General features: G+C 32.7%; 1 protein-coding gene across 5 annotated transcripts in view; it reads right to left on the reverse strand.

The window, feature by feature from the left end:
• The window catches only part of LOC138710184 (putative divalent cation/proton antiporter TMEM165), a 150,700-nt gene that overhangs the window by 36,324 nt on the left and 94,929 nt on the right, over positions 1-19,447 (reverse strand). For 3 of the 5 annotated variants that reach the window (XM_069840818.1, XM_069840820.1, XM_069840817.1), the window contains exon 7: positions 2,376-2,428. In XM_069840818.1, coding sequence (XP_069696919.1) covers positions 2,376-2,428 — 53 coding nt within the window. Of the gene's footprint in view, positions 1-1,550; positions 2,429-2,789; positions 5,911-19,447 lie in introns of those variants that run through there. The other 2 variants (XM_069840816.1, XM_069840819.1) reach the window with 2 other exon arrangements.

A 19,447-nucleotide genomic window follows, 5' to 3' on the forward strand; every position in this document is an offset into this window, starting at 1 on the left:
ATTTTATTCGAAATTTAAGAGATTGTATTCCTCCGCCTGATGTCAAAATTACCGTATTTTCTCGAATTTAAATTTACAGTAGAGTCACAAGTGCAAAGAAACAGTAATAAAATACATATGATTATAATTAGGCTAGTTTATTACCAAATAATATACTGTAAATGTGAATTTTTCATAAAACTAAGAAAGCAGTGTTATGGCATGAGTGGCAAATCTAATTCTACATGATGATTCACGAGGATTTACCATCACTTACAGAGCTTATTTCCGAAGACATTCTGAGCAAAAATGTCATATAAACATTTGTCCTAATCTCAATACTTTCAGAGCTACATTAACATCCTTCTACTCATCATCTTTCAGCACATCGATTCCACACCTCTGGAATTCTCTCCCTGACCATGTCAGAGATTGTCGGACAATATCAAAATTCAAATTTAAATTAAAAAATCACATTCTAGTTCATGGAATTGCTTGTTGAACACCTGTCAGGTTGCACAACTTCGGCTTAACCCATGACATTGTAACTATGCTGATGTAAAATTGACAATTAATATAATGTATTTATTATTATCATCATCATCATCATCATCATCATCATCATCATCAGTTATCACTGTCATCATTGCTATCCCTGTTTTACTTTCTTTTTTTTTTTCTTGTATTAGTTCCATGAGAGCTTTGTAGTGTTCTTTTTGACCCTGTTGATCCTCTATAGGGCCTTAATTTAATTTGTATTATTTTCATCAATGTTTGTATTTCTTTTTTTTGTATTTATATGTACTATCTGGTAGGATGGAAGAGAAGGCCTTATGGCCTTACTCCTGTCAGAATAAATAAATAAATAAAATATGAAATTGTTTGTAAAATACATTATTCTTGAGTTTTAAGGGTGAAAGAATATTACAGATAAAGAATGAACTATTCAGGAGTATCATTTCTTTAATTAGCTAGTATTCTGAAGCTAAAAATGTGTTGTAAATTCCATAGTTGCTTCGTACAGAATTTTTTTTTTTTTTTTTTTTTTTTTTACAAAATTACATTTTCTTACGCATTTATCAAACAAATGTTACAAATCACGCCATTTTTGTAAATGCTTCAAGACTGTACATTAGAATGCATAATTAAACTGTAAAGAATCAAGTTCCTAAAGCCATATGATTTGTAAAAAATTTTTGTGGTAAGTGCGTAAGAATGATGAAAATTTTTGTTAAAAATTAGAAAAACAAAATCTGTACAAAGCAATTAACAACATATTTTTAGCTTCAGAACACTAGCCAATTAAAGAAATGATACTTCTGAATAGTTCATTTTCTATTTGTAATATTTTTTTACTCTTAAAACGAAAGAAAAAAGGTATTTTACTAACAAAATTCAAATTAGTGTAACTGAAAATATTGAGATTAGGACAAATGTTTATGTAACATTTCTTGCTCAGAATGTCTTCAGTAATACGCTCCGTAAGTGACGGTAAATCCTCGTGAATCACCCTGTATAACTGCAAGTTCAAGTGTTGGGAATTAGAAGGGGTTAAGTGATGTTTTCCAGTACAAAGGAAACAAACCTTTATTTGTGATACATTAAAGTAAAAAAAAAGGCTCCCTTTCAGTAACAATTATTAATTTAGACCATTTATTTATTTATTTATTTATTTATTTATTTATTTATTTATTTATTTATTTCTGGAATTTCTCCCTTTTGACCTTGAGCCAGAATAAGTACTGCATAATTATATCCCACCATCTTGATATATAAACAAAATACTAACGTGGAATTCGTGGAAAATGACATAAATCACTGAATGGTTTGTAGACTGCACTGTGTTCCATCTTGCATTGCAACTTAGATCTCTACAGGTAAATCTATGAACAAGACAGTTGTGTGTGGCAGGCTTTAAGCTCTTTGTAGACACTGCATAATAGTTACACTGATTGTTTAGATAAAACACCCTTAATTTCTTCATTAGGTGCAGACACTTTAATAAGACCACTAGTTGGAGATTCACTGATATTGCATTCGTATTATTTTCACTACTGTATTGCTTAGCCAAGGTCTTCATATTTTGGTAAACTATATTTCACAATTGACAACCAGACGAAACTTTTAGATATGAGAATTTGCAACACAGTCTATGACAAAGACTCCACATGGTAACAACAGCTTGTCAAGAATGAGGAAAAGATTACTGATTGGTTGTACAATTTCTCGATTGACAGAAAACATTGCTTTACCTCTTCCTCCGATGGAATAAGGTTGACATAGTTTGTTGTTACATGTTAACCATAAAAATGAGATGCCTTTACACCATTGTTAAATAACCAATTAATAAAGGAGGAAAAAGGAAGAAGTGGAACATTTTGATGCACACTGCTTACCTTCATTCTCAGGAATGAGACTCCTATTCTAATGACAAAAGGAATGCATCTCCCTGAAACACAAGGTTCTTGCTGTATTATATTATACAACAATACCATAAAACTCTGCATCTTACCCAAATTACTTTCATAAGACTGCAAGCCTATTAACTGGAGCGAGTTTGTTAGAAGAGTGACAAATTGGAAATTCGAAAGTTCAAAATAGGCAAAGGAGAGATTAGTTATTTTGCAATAACTTGCATAATTCTCAGGTTCACTCAGCCTCCTATGAAATTAGTATCAGGTCATTTTTAGAGGTAAAATACGAGCAGAAAGTGTTAATTATCACATCAATATACTCTTACATGAAGATTTAGAACAACGAGAATTTTACCATCCTACCTCCTGTACACCTTAACAGCATGTACACAAATATCATAATAAGTCTATTTATTATATACCAGAGATGTAACAATCTGTTAGAGAAATGGTCTAACATTTGACAGTATGAATTTATAAACATTCAATTTAACAGATAAGAATTTTGGCACTAAAATCACTTACACACATACAGTAAAACCTCATTTTAACATTCCCGTTTTTAAGGAATAATCTGTTAAGTCCCAATCAAATTGCCATAAGAATAATGTAATTAATTTCCACTTTTAAGGAAACCCGATTTAACGAAAACCCCATTTTAAAGAATATTTTTCAAGTGATTTTGTGATAATGAAGCTCGAAATATAGACGACTTTCAATAATGGACTGGCATATTCGACAGCGTATCTCAATTGATAGTAATGTGGCATCACGTGACAGCATTATTCTTTATCATTCTGTATGATCTAGCTTTGCATTGCTTTCACAGAGTGGTTGCTTTTCTTGTTTTGTTCTCTCGAGTTGTGTGCATTCTGTTTCTAAGTTTTTTTACTAGTTTATGTTGTTTATGTATCGTTATAATGGTGATTAAATGGAAGAAATGAACTATTCTACAGAAAGAGAAAATAATAAGAGATGTCGGGGCTAATCCTCAAATAACACTACCACATACAGCAAAAAAGCTGGTTTGTCAGCTACTTCTTTATGGGAAATAATGAAGAAGAAAGAAGAAATTTTCAATGCCGAGTTTCAGTGTGATTTGGGTTCAACCAAACAGAAAAACATTTGTGCCACACCATTTGAAGAGTTAGAAAATATTGTAATGAAATTTATTGTAAATAATAATATAATTATAGGTCTAATTAAACAGTATGGTACATAACACAAGTCAGTACTACTTATTTTAATTTTCTCTTACCATTTTATGTAAACATCCTTTTAAGGACATAATTAGAAAATTAAATCCAGATGTTTGAGATGGACAGGGCATGTAGCACATACGGGTGAATCCAGAAATGCATATAGTGTGTTAGTTGGGAGGCTGGAGGGAAAAAGACCTTTGGGGAGTCCGAGACGTGGATGGGAAAATAATATTAAAATGGATTTGAGAGAAGTGGGTTATGATTGTAGAGACTGGATTAATCTTCCTCAGGATAGGGATCGATGGCGGGCTTATGTGAGGGTGACAATGAACCTCTGGGTTCCTTAAAAAGCCGTAAGTAAGTAATCTCCCAGAGATTCGTTAAAAAGGGGTTCTACTGTATTTAAATGAGTGTCAGGTTAAACTAGAGGCATGTTAATTCACCAAGACTTATTTGTTGACATTGTTCAAAGAATTTAAACCAGAGCTTCTCAAACTACGAAATGTAAACACTTGGAAGATACAAAACATCCTCGGAAAGGGGATATCTGACATTCATTAGAGTATCCATTAGAAACTTGCTAGAACTGTCACTCTTCACGACACTGTCTACTTGCACTTAACAGTATTTGAACCTGTCTGTTTGGCAATGAAAAAGTTCTATTTGAATAACAGTGCACTTCAGATTATGGAAGAAAAAAAAATTACATAATATATTTTATACTAAATCAGAGATCAGATATATTATTTATTTTCAAATCATGTTAATGCTTCCTAATTATCATTGGTCTCTTCAGAAGCAATAAGAAATACGAAGTATACTATTTTAATCAATATTTTCAACAACAGCACCTTACATCTTGAATATCTTATGTAGATCACAATCCTAAAGAGAAAGCCTGGCTTAAACAATATGCTTATATAATGTAAGTAAACATGATTGTATAGTACACAACTACCATTAAATAAGATTTGTGTCAAATTGCTCCAAATCAAATATAAATAAGCAAGAAAAGACGACGTAAAAAAACAGTAAAATCTCATTACACTGATGATTACAAGAAATTGAGATCTAACATTCCATAAGTGACATAACCATGAATTAAACATATTAGCCACTGGTATAGCTCAGGTGTTAGGTATCTCATTTGTCTGCTGATCTGGATATGTGCTCAGACATTGATTCAAAATCCGCCTGGGCTCATTACCTGGTTGGGTTTTCCCAGGTTTTCCCCAACTCCAATGCAAGGTGAGTTTCAGGTAATCACACGACGAATCATTAGCCTCATTCCATTATAACCAATTCCATTGACACTTAATAACCCAGTAGTTGATACAACATCATTAAATAACCGACTAAAAAAATTAAGCAAATTTAGTAAACTCTTCATTTTAAGTACTAAAACAACAAAGGTTTAAATTAAACTAAAAAATATTAAGGTCAATTAATAAAGAGTCAAATGATATTTTCTTTGTTTCTATGCCTAATACGTTCGAAAAATCGTTGAAAGTAAACAGCCTTAACGAAATCTCAAATATTCATGAGCAACAAACATTTCTACACAATCTGATTTTTGCATATGATGTGGTTAGTTGGAAATACCGTTACTTTTCTAACAAAATAGTTCCGGACGGCATCCTTTTCTTTCCTTATTAAAAAACTGATCACAGGCTTATAGAACAATATTCTCAGTATAAATATGTGAAAAAATGTTCTGGAATGTTTTGAAGCATTCCAACTGAGAAACAGAAATAGCTGGATAAGAATAATGAGGTTTTACTGCAAAACAGATGATGAGAGGAGCAAGATGTTTCTTAAAATTACAGAAACTAATACATTCTATTTTCAGAGACAGGCATACAAAGTACAGTGAAACTACCCAAGCAACACATGCACGCACGCACGCACACACGCGCACACACACACACACACACACACACACATTCAAACCCATTTGCAAGACTCTGTCGCACTTTCTCTAAAAATAAGATAAATTTCATTCACTGTATCACAAAAAATAATCAAATTATAATTTCATACTAAATTTTAAAATACAATAGCTTAATACCTTAGACCTTCAACCAGCACTGTGCAAGATGATAAAGTTCATCATGCCGAACAATGAAATGATGTACAATCTCAAACAATGTTTGTCTTTGAACAATCAAGGCAGTTGACAACACTTGCAATGACACTGATAAACTTGAATTCTTGCTGCATTAAGTCTGCTACAGGTACTTCTTATTCTGCATTTGGGTCAAAAAATAATGCTGTAATAGCAAATAATAGGAACACTACTCCGCCAATCAGTGTCACTGAAACGAAAAAAAAAAAAGAGAGAAGATTAACACAATCTGAATGGCCAAAAACTTGTTTTGTACACCAGCAGTACAGTCTTTATTGTTAGTTAAAATCGTTCATAATATGCTACATTACTGCACCAGTACCATAAGATATTACCATGCCAACTAAAACATAATAACTTCTATTGTGATGGCATAACTTGTGCAATAAAAGTAATATTATTGAATGATTTCCAACCAATAATATTTGAATACATAGGCATGGCAACTCATTCTTCATAGATCAGGATTTCAACTAGCCATTGTTACAAATTTCCTATGTTACTTTTTTTATTAATTATTTTATAATGCTGTCGTACAAAAAAATCGGTTGAGGAGCTTTTGTCTTCCATTACTGGTTGTTCTGTATGGTTGTGAAACTTGGACTCTCACTTTGAGAGAGGAACAAAGGTTAAAGGTATTTGAGAATAAGGTGCTTAGGAAAATATTTGGAGCTAAGAACGATGAAGTTACAGGAGAATGGAGAAAGTTACACAACGCAGAACTGCACACATTGTATTCTTCACCTGACATAATTAGGAACATTAAATCCAGACATTTGAGATAGGCAGGAATGTACACAGCACGTACGGGCAAATCCAGAAATACATATAGAGTATTAGTTGGGAGGCCAGAGGGTAAAAGATCTTTGAGGAGACCGACATGAGATGGCAGGATAATATTATGATTGTAGAGACTGGAATAATCGTGCTCAAGATAGGGACCGATGGCAGGCTTATTTGAGGGTGGCAATGAACCTCCAGGTTTCTTAAAAGCCGTAAGTAAGTAATCAACCAATCAATCTTCTTAATGTATTCAGCTGTTTGCTGACAACATAAAGTCCACTATAGTCCACTGTAGTCTATTCAGTTGTTGTTTTTCATGAGAAATGAGGGGTATTTTTATCGGTGTTCATTATAGACGCCTGTTGCTAGTAGCCAGAGTTGGGATGTAGTCAATATATACTGCAGAGCTGTGTCTTCTGCAACTGGTACTGATGATTTTTGTGGTTTATGGATGGACAGTATAGAAGAATGTGTTCCAGATCTTCATTATGATTATTACACCACAGACAAGTAGGATTATCAGAAAGGTGAAATCGGTGTAGGTAAAATTGTGTGGCAATGTGACCTGTTCTGGCTCTTGTTAAAAATGTTTGAACATGTTTAGGCAAATGTTTGTAAGATTTCCAGGTCATTTTGTTTCTTTTAAACGGACTGTAAAATTTTTCCTTTGTCAGAAGAGAGCCAATTGTTGATAAAATAAGACCTTACTGAAGAAAAGGCACTGGATAGAGATATCACTTGAAGAGGTCTTGGTTGCAAATATGTTGCCTGTTTTGCAGTATTATCAATTTCCTCGTTTCCAGGTATACCACAATGACTAGGTACCCATTGAAATGTTATTTCCTTTTGGAGTTTTTTTAGTTTACTTAGTTGTTTCTGAATTGGAATAATTCTATGTATGTATAGGTTTGGTACATATTTGATTATATTAAATATAGCCTCCTTGGAATCGGTAAATATGCAAATAGATTTTTCAGAAATTTGAGTAACACACTGAAGAGCAGCATCATTAGCTAGTAATTCAGTGTCAAGACTGGAGGAGGATGAACATGGTATGAAGTAACTTTCTTGATATTTTGGAATATAATACCCTGCTCCTGATGTCCCATCATCAAGGTTTAGAGATCCATCTGTATAAATTTGAAGGTGATCCTTATATGTGCTGCAGATTAGTTCCATGGCATCTAACTTAAGAATGTATGGAGGATTATTTTTGTAACGATTTCCCGGAATTTGTATGCTATGTTCTGGAATTACCGATTTCCATGGAGGAATTTCGTTCACAATTGGAGTTTTAGCAATGAGTGTGTCTGTAATATAGCTTGGTATTTCTTCTTTGTTTATTTTGTAGAAATCACACAGGACATTATCTGACAATTTGAAGAACATCTGAGATCTGGATGAGGCTTGCAATTTTAAACGCATTTTTAGATCCCTTTTAATACATAGTGCCTGATTGGTTGAATATTACATTCAACAGGGCAACAATTGATGTCGTTTTTGGTACTCTTAGGCATCATCTTAAGGCTGAATTTTGAAGAACAGGAATTTTTTGTAGACGAGTTGCTGATGCTCCTCCCCATATTTCACATCCATAGTTCAATTTTGATCGTATATAAGCATTACACCACAGACGCATTGTCGTGATATCTGATCCCCATTCCTTATTAGCTATGATCTTCAAGAGATTTAATTGTCGTAGACACTGCGAAACAACATAGGTTAAGAGTGTTTTCCATAAAAGTTTTTCATCAAATTTAATCCTAGGATCTTAGGAGTTGGATTGTACTGAATTTCTTGATTATTCAAATAAATGTGAGGTTTACAGTTTTTTAAGCTGTATCTTCTCGTGAAGACAGTATATTCAGTTTTTGATTGTGAGATAGATAGATTCCATTTGGATGCCCAATTACTGATATTATTTACAGCTATTTCTATAACTCTTAATGTTTCATTTGGATTATTGTTCGTAGCCCATATTGTAACATCATCTGCATAGATACTTATATTTACATCAGGTGGAACAACATTAAGTAAGTCATGTAACATTATATTAAATAAATTTGGGCTTAAAACAGAACCTTGAGGTATACCACCTGTAATTTTTTTGGATAAAGATAAATGATTATTTACTGAGGTTTGAAGTGTTCTTTCATTAAGAAAAGAATGTAGAAATCTTAGCATTCTGCTCTTGATTCCAAGTTTCATAGATTGTAATAAAATGGAGCTGTGAGAAGTATTACCAAAAGCAGCTTCAAAGCCTACAGCTAATGTGGTCTTCTTTTCTGAGAAACCTTTATAAATTTCTTGAGCAAAATATAATAGAGCTTCAATTGTGCCGCATGATGGTCTAAAGCCAAACTGATATGGGCTTAAAAGATTGAAAGTTTCAAGTCTCCAGGTTAATCTTCTGTGAACAATGTGTTCCAGTAATTCAGAAATGAAGGATGTTAAAGATCTATATGATTTAGAGTCCAATTTGTCTTTATCTGGTTTGAGAACAGGAATTACAATTGCATTTCTCCAAGTTTTAGGATAAAAGCCTGTTTTCCAAATATTATTTAAGAGATGGATAATTTCTTGCCTAATTTTATCAGAGGAATTTAATAACGTGCTGTTATGGATTTCATCTTCTCCTGTAGCAGAATTGTGTAGTTCTGATATTGCCAAGTTTATTTCTTCAGTGGTAAAAGCATTGTCTGTTATATCATTATGATGAAAAATGAGTTGAAAATTACTTGTAAGATATTGTTCTTTCTTGTTCATATATTTAGGCCATGATAATTATTAATCAGACTTTAGGCATAGTGTGAATTTAAGAGTTCTGCCTTTTCAGCATTTTCTGTTATTATTGTTTGATTGTTATCTTTAAGGTGAGTGATGTGTTCGTAACTCTTGCCTTCTATGGCTTTAAATCTTTTCCATACAGTTGTAGGCAGAGTATTTGGGTTTAAGGAGTCAACAAATTGCTGCCAGCTTGTTCCTTTGGCTTCAAGAATACTTCTTCTGAGGTTTTCTCTTGCTTTATTATATTTTATTTTGTCATCAATTGTCCTCGTTTTCATCCATTGTCGCCAAGCAGATTGCTGTTGTTTTCTCATGTAAGTTAAATCATTATTCCACCAGATGTTCATAGGTCTACAAGATTGTTGTTTGATAGTGGCAATACACTGTTTTGCTGCAGTTATAATGATATCAGTAATTTCTGAAGTTCTGGAATCGATAGTTTTTTGGGAAATGTTGTTTTATCACTAAAATTGATAAATCTTTTAGTTTCACTATGGAACTTACATCAGTTTGCGGATTTTATTTTCTATTTTGTTTTAGGTGGCATGTTATCTGACGAATTATTTGTAGAGAATGAAAATGTAATATAAACAGGAAGATGATCACTTGACAGATCTTCCCCAACACTCCAGTTTTTGAAGTTATCATATATGTTAGATGAGCAGAAAGAAAGATCTAGAGTACTTGTAAGTCCTATACTTTCACACTGATATGTTGCTGTTTTGTTGTCATTAAGTAAAATGATGTCATTATTCAGTAACCATTTGTAGATTATGTTTCCATATTGATTTGAAGGTCCATTATTCCATATGTGATGTTTACTGTTAAAGTCACCAATTACGATAAACTTGCGATCAGATGGGATAAAATGTTTTATATCATCCATTAATAGGTTTAGGGCTGGAAGTATATACACAATGACAAGTGAAAATGAAATGTTATTTTGAAGTAAAAATTTTGTCCTGATGTATTCAATTTGGCCTTTAAATGTTGTTTAGATTCAATTACATGAATAGAGTTGTGGATCATAGTGACAACATTCCACCCCCCTCTATCTTCAGGAAACAGATTAAAAATTTTGTAGTCAGCAAATTTGTAAAATTTTAAAATATCATCAATCTGAAAAGATTCTTGTATGCATATTATAGAAGGCTTTTTGTCTTGAACTTCTTGCTTTAATAAATCCATTTTGTTTCTTAAAGACCTATAGTTCCATTGTAAAATTTTTAGTGTCTGTATCTTTTTCGTTAAAGTTGCCTTTTCATTTTAATTCTTGGTCTTTAAATGTACTACCCAATGAGACACGGAATTTATTCTTTTTAGCCTCATTTTTTATATTACAGAGAATGGATTTTGCTTCTGCATTGGACTGACACCATACTTCAATCCTTTCGGAATTATATTTGTCTCTTTGTGTTATTATATGGTTCTTTTCAATATTAACCTTGGCTCTGATTGACTGGACAGTGTGACTTTTGATGTTCCAAATAAGTAATTTAGTATGATTCTTGGCATCTCTCAGTGCAGTCCCCACCTTATCCAATTGAGGGACTATTTTACCTCCGGAGAATTTTACACTGAAGGATTCCATGTATCATAAGCAGTGAAAAATATAGTGGGACTGCATTGGTGTTAATGCAGTTTCTGTGGGTACCCCTTTGTTACTTGTTAGCTTAAACAGCAAATTTAAGCCCTGCACTGCATCAAGTTGAGTACCCACGAGGGGTAAGTAAGTCATACAAAACATAGTGTATGAAACACATTTATAACGTTATACAATTTATTCCATTTGTAAAAATTATCGAATGAAGTGACTTTGGTAAGTTTTTATTCATGCAATAAAGTATAACATATGAAGTATAACAAACTATGATATTATTAAAAATTATCTATATAGGCCTATAATAGGAACTGTCCTCTTATTGAGATTCTGGCTGATATGTAAATCTATTATCAGGCAGTATATCTCACTTGACGATATGTCAGAGGAAGAAAAATTGTTTGTATGCATCTAAATTCTAACTAGTGTAATTAATATGTAGCTAGTCAGTGATGTATGCAATAGAGGGGGAAAAGGACTGGCCATCCTACTCCATTATCTCCTGGCCTAGTTGCCTCATAAGTGATGCTTTCTTGGTATCATTTGTAAGGTTCAGACCTGTCATCAGACAGCTGACTAAACAACAAAAGAAACTGGTTCAATTCTTAAAAAAATTCCCTCCATATAACATATCAGTACGTTGAATATTGAAAGCTTGGTGTAATTTTTCTAATGAAATTCACAGGAAATCTCTGCAAGTTGTGAAATTTACGAAAATTATAACTACTTCATATTTCGCAAATGAATACGTTTGTTTCTAGAAAAATATCTACGCTGGGGATATGGAGAATTTTGAAGCCCGTCACAGCTTGCACTGTAGTAGCATATTTAAATATGAACAAATGAAAGTAGGTATATCATCATCAGTACACGTTTCCACTCAGTTGTGGGTAGAAATGAAATGAAATGATTAGCCTAAAAGTGTTCCATTGAGGGCAACGGCCTCCTCCTTCCCTTGAGTCCATCGATAATTTATTGAATGTAAGAGTTGAGACAATGAGCATACTCCTTCTGATTGGTTGGATCCAACCATGACTTCCACTAACATACACTTAATCAACCTAGGTACAAATGTGTACTCAAATAAAAAATTGTGTCAAAAATAAATCCCTCATTAGCTGTGATTTCTAGACTCTAGAATCCCTTAAGTAGCTTAATATTTGAAAATGAACTTCAAAACAAGGCTCGTTATATTTTTAATAAAATCAGCCATAACAATTACAATAAATTCTTAGTTGTTGAGTTTTAGAATAATACAGTATACAAATTAATTGAGCCGTTCAGAGCAGAAGTGGTGTAAGTCAAAAATGGGTAATGAGGGTTAAAGTAGACATTCTGTAAAATATAGCGCAAAATAGCAATTAATATTCATTCTATTTAAACTATTAGTAGTCAGTGGATAGCAAGAAGGACATATTAATTGTTACTTTGCGTTGTATTTTACAGAATTTTTACTTTAAACCTCATTACCCAATTTTGACTTACACCACTTTTGCTCTGAACGGCTCAATTACTGTATGATGTAGCCAAGCTATTGAAAGTAACTGAAATTCATATGCCAATGATGTCTTTAAAGTAACTAATTTGTTAACAAAAGTATTGTTTAAAATTATACATACCTAAGTCAGGTTTTTCACATTGTTGATGTAAAATTTATTTAATATTATAGCAGCATGTTAAGAAATATATTCTTTTTTATAACTTTTATAAGGGCATTTTCGGATGTCATGTCCGGAATGCACATTTCATTATTTTTTTTGGCGAAGTTTTTCTGGTATAAAGTTCCGAAAAATGTTAAAGGAAATCTTGAAGAATGAGCAACGTCCCATATTTTTTTCATTTGAAAAAGCTTAAATAATTCGCAGATAATTAGGGTTTTCCAAAAAAGAGAAAATAAGTATGTCTGAAATGTGTCATGTCCAGAATGCAAGTTTGACCCCAATTTTCGTCACTACTTCATCCTAAAAACTAAAAATTTTTTGTCTCAATCGAAAGAGGGCAGATTCGAGAACATCTGCCACGTTTTCCCCCTCGAAAAAATATCACAGAAATAAAAGTAATTAACGGGTTTAACTCTAAAAATGTAGATCCAGCATCATGTCCGGAACTATTGAAAGACCCATTATAAATAATAATATTGTAGGTCTAATTACATAATTATAATGTTTAGTACATAACACACGTGTTATTACTAGTTATTTTAGTCTTTCCTTCCCATTTTATGTAAATCCCATTTTAAGGAAAACTCTAATTAAGATGGGGGAGTTACACCTTTCACCAGCATAAATTTATTATATTTCAACTTTTTTTTTTCTCAGAATCTACAGATCTTCTGGAAACAAAAATTGACATGCTTAATATACACTATCTATACAATCAATAATTAATTTGAATGTTTTTGAAAACAAAATAGTTATTTTTTTCTAATTACGAACATTTTTTGAGAATTTTTTTCAATAGATTGCAATGTTCTAGAATACCAAAACAGATGCTACAGTATTGTACATCCCAGAGGAAGAAGATCTATGGTCGACCATTCTGAAGGTGGTGGGAGACTGTAATAGGTCACTAGGCTTATCACAGGCAGATAGTGATTATTATTATTATTATTTTACTACTACTATTATTATTATTATTATTATTATTATTATTATTATTTTACTACTACTACTACTACTATTATTATTATTATTATTATTATTATTATTATTATTATTATTATTATTATTATTATTATTACTATTATTAAACTTCCCAAAACAGAGACTTTAACAAGAATATTTGGAGCAGATCTTTGGAGGATACTTCCATTTCCCTGCAGAACATCTCACATATGGCACAATGCATCCAATTTGGTCTTACAGCTTCAGTAAGTTGCTCTTAGGAAGGCCTGTATGAAGACAATGACGATATACTAGCTGTGGGGAAAAGAAGTGACTTTTTTAAATTTTTAAGCAAAAGATAACTGATGTGGTGCAGTGTGTTCTGGCAATGGAACAATAGTGAGGTGAGAACAGAAGAAGAACTAGAGGAACTGAGAAAAAGTCTGCCTAACAGTCACTTTGTCAGTGACATACGGTTGGTAGAGGAGAAAGAGTGGACGGAAGAAAAGGTTCTTTGGTGTTTTAAAGATGACACACATTCTCATGAGGTGTTATATCCTTTGCAAAAATTCAGTTCTTTGTCACGTTACCAACAGCAATATGTTCAGACATCATAGCATGTTGCCTGTCCAATAGAACATGAAAGGTGTTCAGTACAGATGCTGTGTGAACTAGTTATGAAATAGCATGCATGATCACCACAAGACACCTATTTGTTATGCCAAATTTAACAACTAAGAATGTGTGTTAGGGTGGATCGAAAATGGACTAAAATTTTTCTTTTTAGACATTCAAAGTTAGATAGGGGAAAAAAGTTGTATTACATCCCAGTACTTAAGCACAAATTTTTTTAATTTTCTGAAAACATTTTTAGCTGAATTTTGAATTTTTAGAATTTTTGTAGAATTAATCCAATTTATTAAACAATTATTTGAGAATCCTCCATCTAACATAGACTGTAACTTGTAGTTGTTATGGCTCATGTACGCAACGTGAAATTAATGTCAGTATTTTTATATTATAAACAGAAATCAGTTGTTACATATAATTTTTTTCTTCATTAAGATAGTAACTTTGTACTTTGATATCATTTCAGGCAGTTTTCGTCCCTTTTTTTTAGGTCACAAATCTTTTCGGTCATATGACATTTCGGCCAACAAGATATTTCAGTCAATACAACATTATGGTACAATGATATTCAGGTAATGCGACGTTTTGGTATGACGGACATAATGTTAGCCTAATTGTATTGACTTTATCGCAGCAATATCCATCATTCGATTGTATAGTTTGTATCCTAGCAATGTGCATTATTCGTATTCAGTTTGGAATCATTTAATTTTCATTCTGTCACTACTTTTACAAAATCCTGAGTTACGACAAAATTACTATAGGCTGGCAAAGGCTGGCACAATAAGTTCCAGAAAGCAGTTTCTACACGTCACCCTTCATTCTGGAAATTTATAGATAAACTCAAAGCATAACAACATGACACTGAGCAAGATATTACAAGGCTCCTTGAGGGATGTAGATTAACAATCAGGAGCGACCATTAGCTGTAGTGCAAAGACATGAAGACTATAAAGATGGCAGACAGATGGATATTTACCTAAGAGCTATAGTATACTCACTGAAATTCAATTCAAGCGAGAACATTGAAGAAACTGACAATGAAGACGATCACAAATAACTTGTTCTTATGCCACAAAAGTTCTATGTATTCATACAAAGAAATAAAATAAAATGCAGTAAAAAATAACGTTGTCTTTCATTCTGATCGAAGAAGTGAGTTACCGATTTCAGTGACCCAATGATTGACCGAAAAATCGTGACCCAAATGTGATGAGTAGAGCCCAGATGTTTAAGCATTTAAAATAATTAAAATAGGCAGGCAAAAAAGGCAATAAAAACATAAAAAAAGACAATAAATTCTGAAAAAGGCATTATTAATTTAAAAAGGCTATAATATATACTCTTTTCATATAGGGGATTGAGAAAGGGCAGTACAACCGCCAACTCTTAAAAACATGGTGTCCTTCAAGAAAATGGTTCAAATCAGCTCATTAAAATGTCATATATTTTAGCAATAAATTTAAATTATATCAAAGTAACTCACATGTTTACTTCGTAGTTGACACATGTTTACTTATAAAATACTCTTAGGACATTTGTGGACCTTCCATCAAAATATTGGGAAGCAAGGTGTTCATTGTTAAATCCAGAGCATTAGATACACACACACACTTATAAAATACTTTTTTTCGTTATTAACTGTCTTTTCACAAACCTTACATAAAAAACTGTTTCATCGGTTGAAAATACATGGGCACCAAATTCACTAATGTAAGCAATGGTTTACTGAATTGAGGCATTCTAGCTAACCGATCTTCCACCTTGTCACCCGATAATAATTGACTGTTCCTCACTCAAATTTGTTCCTCACTCAAATTTGTTCCTCACTCCTACAATAATAAACATGGGTAGCACAAAATTGTAACAGTAAGATTTGAAAATATGAAAGCAAACAACTGAAAATCCTTTGTGACAACTTCTATGAGAACGGGCTTAATATTTAAAATTATAAAGCTGATTGTTGGTATCGTAAAGACATATTTGTAAATGTGGATTGTCGATCATTATTAAAGCAATAGTATTAAAGCACGATTATTAGCAGATTAAGTACAGAAATAAATTGCTTTTATTTACTATTGTTAATAAAGTGAGTCATTGTTTCATATATTTAAATTTCATACACATTACATTACAATTAATTACAAAATTGCAAATAAACAAGAAATATTTGTTTACAATTACAAAAAAAAAAAAAAAAAGCACTTATTATTGAATTAGTAAGAAACACCTTAAAAAGGCAAAACAGGCAAAATAAAAATTGGCCCTATCACTTTGATTTACCCCAAATCACATTTAGCCTATATCTATGAAAAGATTTACTTCCACCCAGTAAAAAAAAAGGCATTTTGTCAAACATCCGGGCTCTAGTGATGAGTGACGTAAAAATTCTGACCAATATCCTGTGACTGAAATGCAACTTTGAGACAAAAAACGTGACCCAAATGTCTGAGACCAATTGACATTGACTGAAAAACAGTGATCAAAGTCGTTGCAAATCCTTTGGCATGATGTTTTACACTTTCCAATCAACATTTAGATATGGAGACCAAGGTATGTGAGAAATCTCCAAAAATTTTGAAATATAATTCTAGTATGAAATGGTTAAAAATGAAGGTATGGATTCTACGTTACAGGCTATACCAACCCAGAAATCACCATGGGGAGGTGCCTACCAATGAAGTCCATCACTTCATTCCTGTGACGTCACATATACTTTGAATAGGACAACTTCATTCCAGTTTATAGGTAGCTGGAATACGTAGCCTAATAATAATTTTGCTAGTACCATTTCCAGTGAAGTAAAAGAAAACAATATAGACCTTTCAGATTTGGTAACTATAGGTTGCGCAGACACTAACATTGAATGTGGGATCTAAAGGAGGAGTGATTCAAGAACTTTTGCAGTGGTGCATATGCCTATTGCATTTCTGCGTAATTAAAGGTGTTATTTGTTGATGAATGAGTGAGTGGATGGGTGAGAGGAAGGAAGGAAGGAAGGGAAGGATGGATCCATTGTTGGCTGTTGCTGATCAGATTAAAGATGCACGACAGAGATATCTGATGTCCAGTTCTTCAATTCTAGCACAGTCTAGTATATACAGTCAAGATATTTCTCACGATAGTTGCTAGCCGCTTGGAGCGCTGTGAGTACTAGGAACAATGGACTGTGTCACTGTCATCGTGATCTAATACAGGCCGTAACACAGACCATGTGACTCGCTTAACCCGATCACGAAGGGCAGCGTTTTAACCATATAAATTAGCTGGAATGCATAAACAGTAACACATATTTCTCTAAAATGTAGTATAATTGCATTAATAGAATTTAAAACAATGATTATGAGAGACTTCAGACATAATTCACTTGCGAGTTAAGGTGTAATATTATTTTTGGTGTGAAAATTACATTGTTCGTATGTGTAATACCTGCCTTTATTTCGATTAAATATTTCGAAATTCTTGTACATTCATTTATGCACAATTCAATAATTTTCAGTTACACCGCACGGGTATTTAGATATGTTGAAATTATAGGTTATGTTTAGCCTACTCTACCAGTTGCCCCTTTCTGTCTAATTTTAGTGGTCTCCAATGACCTGCCACTATTATGTATGTTATGTCATATGGAAATTATAGGTTATGTTTACTATATTTAACTTAATTCTTATATTCGCAATTATACATTATAATTAAACATAATGTTATGTATGACATCCCTCACATTCAATTTGTCTGTATTTTAATACTACAATTGAGTACTGAATTGTACTTACTACTGTACCTAGGAGACGAAGTAACACAATCGTACGTACACTACTTTCATAGGAGTGGTATAGTAAATTTTCTGTCTACAATTAAGGAAGGTAGATGTGCTATAAATTAAAATCACATTAAACTTCAAAATAGCTTCAATTCTAAACTTAAAATGTTGATGCGAACAGATTATGTTAACATGTAAAATTCTCTTCACATTAAAATAACACAGTTTTGCAATTATTTCTGCAACATATTATGCAACAAGTAAACAGAGCTTATGGACACATTACACTAAATAAAACTTAGCAATGATACGCAATAAAGTTATAATATAATATTTCACTGAGCTACATATACTGAAATAGAAAACCCGAACATACATTACAGCCTGGTATAGATCGAAAAGGTATTGACTGTGCCATATTTCGCTTTGTTGTGAAAGTTGTGTAAACTGTGAAATGTTCGTTATCGGTTGTAATAACTGTAAATGGCTAAAATACAATAATATGAATAATAATATGGGACAACTTTTTGTCATTTTAATTCTTTTAATTTTCTGGTAAAATAGTCATGCATTAACCAACTGTCTTCCAATAATTGGTTTCTAAATGGCATTTTAGCTTACTTGGAAGCCTGCACTTTACTTGCCAAACACATTCATACACAATACACACCTTGCAGTCTTTAGTTGTCATTAACATCTGTTGATGTAAAGTCAAAATCTAAATAACTGTTGTCATATATGCGATGTTTCTGCTTCTTCACACCTTCACCACTAGTTTCTGGTATGTACTCTTTATTTTCACTCTTTACTTACTTACTTACTTACTGGCTTTTAAGGACCCCGGGGGTTTATTGCCACCCTCACATAAGCCTGCCATTGGTCCCTATCCTGAGCAAGAGTAATCCAGTCTCTATCATCATAGCCCACCTCCCTCAAACCCATTTTAATATTATCTTCCCATCTACGTCTCGGCCTCCCCAAAGGTCTTTTTCCCTCCAGCCTCCCAATTAATACACTACATGCATTTCTGGATTCGCCCATATGTGCTACATGCCCTGACCATCTCAAACATCTGGATTTAATGTTCCTAATTATGTCAGGTGAAGAATACAATGAGTGCAGTTCTGTGTTGCGTAACTTTCTCCATTCTCCTGTAACTTCATCCTTCTTAGCCCCAAATATTTTCCTAAGCACCTTATTCTCAATCACCCTTAACCTATGTTCCTCTCTCAAATTGAAAGTCCAAGTTTCACAACCATAAAGAACAACCGGTAATATAACTGTTTTATAAATTCTAACTTTCAGATTTTTTGACAGCAGACTGGATGATAAAAGCTTCTCATCCGAATAATAATAGGCATTTCCCATATTTATTCTGTGTTTAATTTCCTCCTGAGTATCATTTATATTTGTTACTGTTGCTTCCAGGTATTTGAATTTTTCCACCTCTTCAAAGAATAAATTTCCAATTTTTATATTTCCATTTCGTACAATATTCTGGTCACAAGACATAATCATATACTTTGTCTTTTCGGGACTTACACTCCTACAATGCTTATTA

This window comes from Periplaneta americana, chromosome 12, assembly GCF_040183065.1.
Source record: "Periplaneta americana isolate PAMFEO1 chromosome 12, P.americana_PAMFEO1_priV1, whole genome shotgun sequence".
Classification (NCBI taxonomy): Eukaryota; Metazoa; Arthropoda; class Insecta; order Blattodea; family Blattidae; genus Periplaneta; species Periplaneta americana.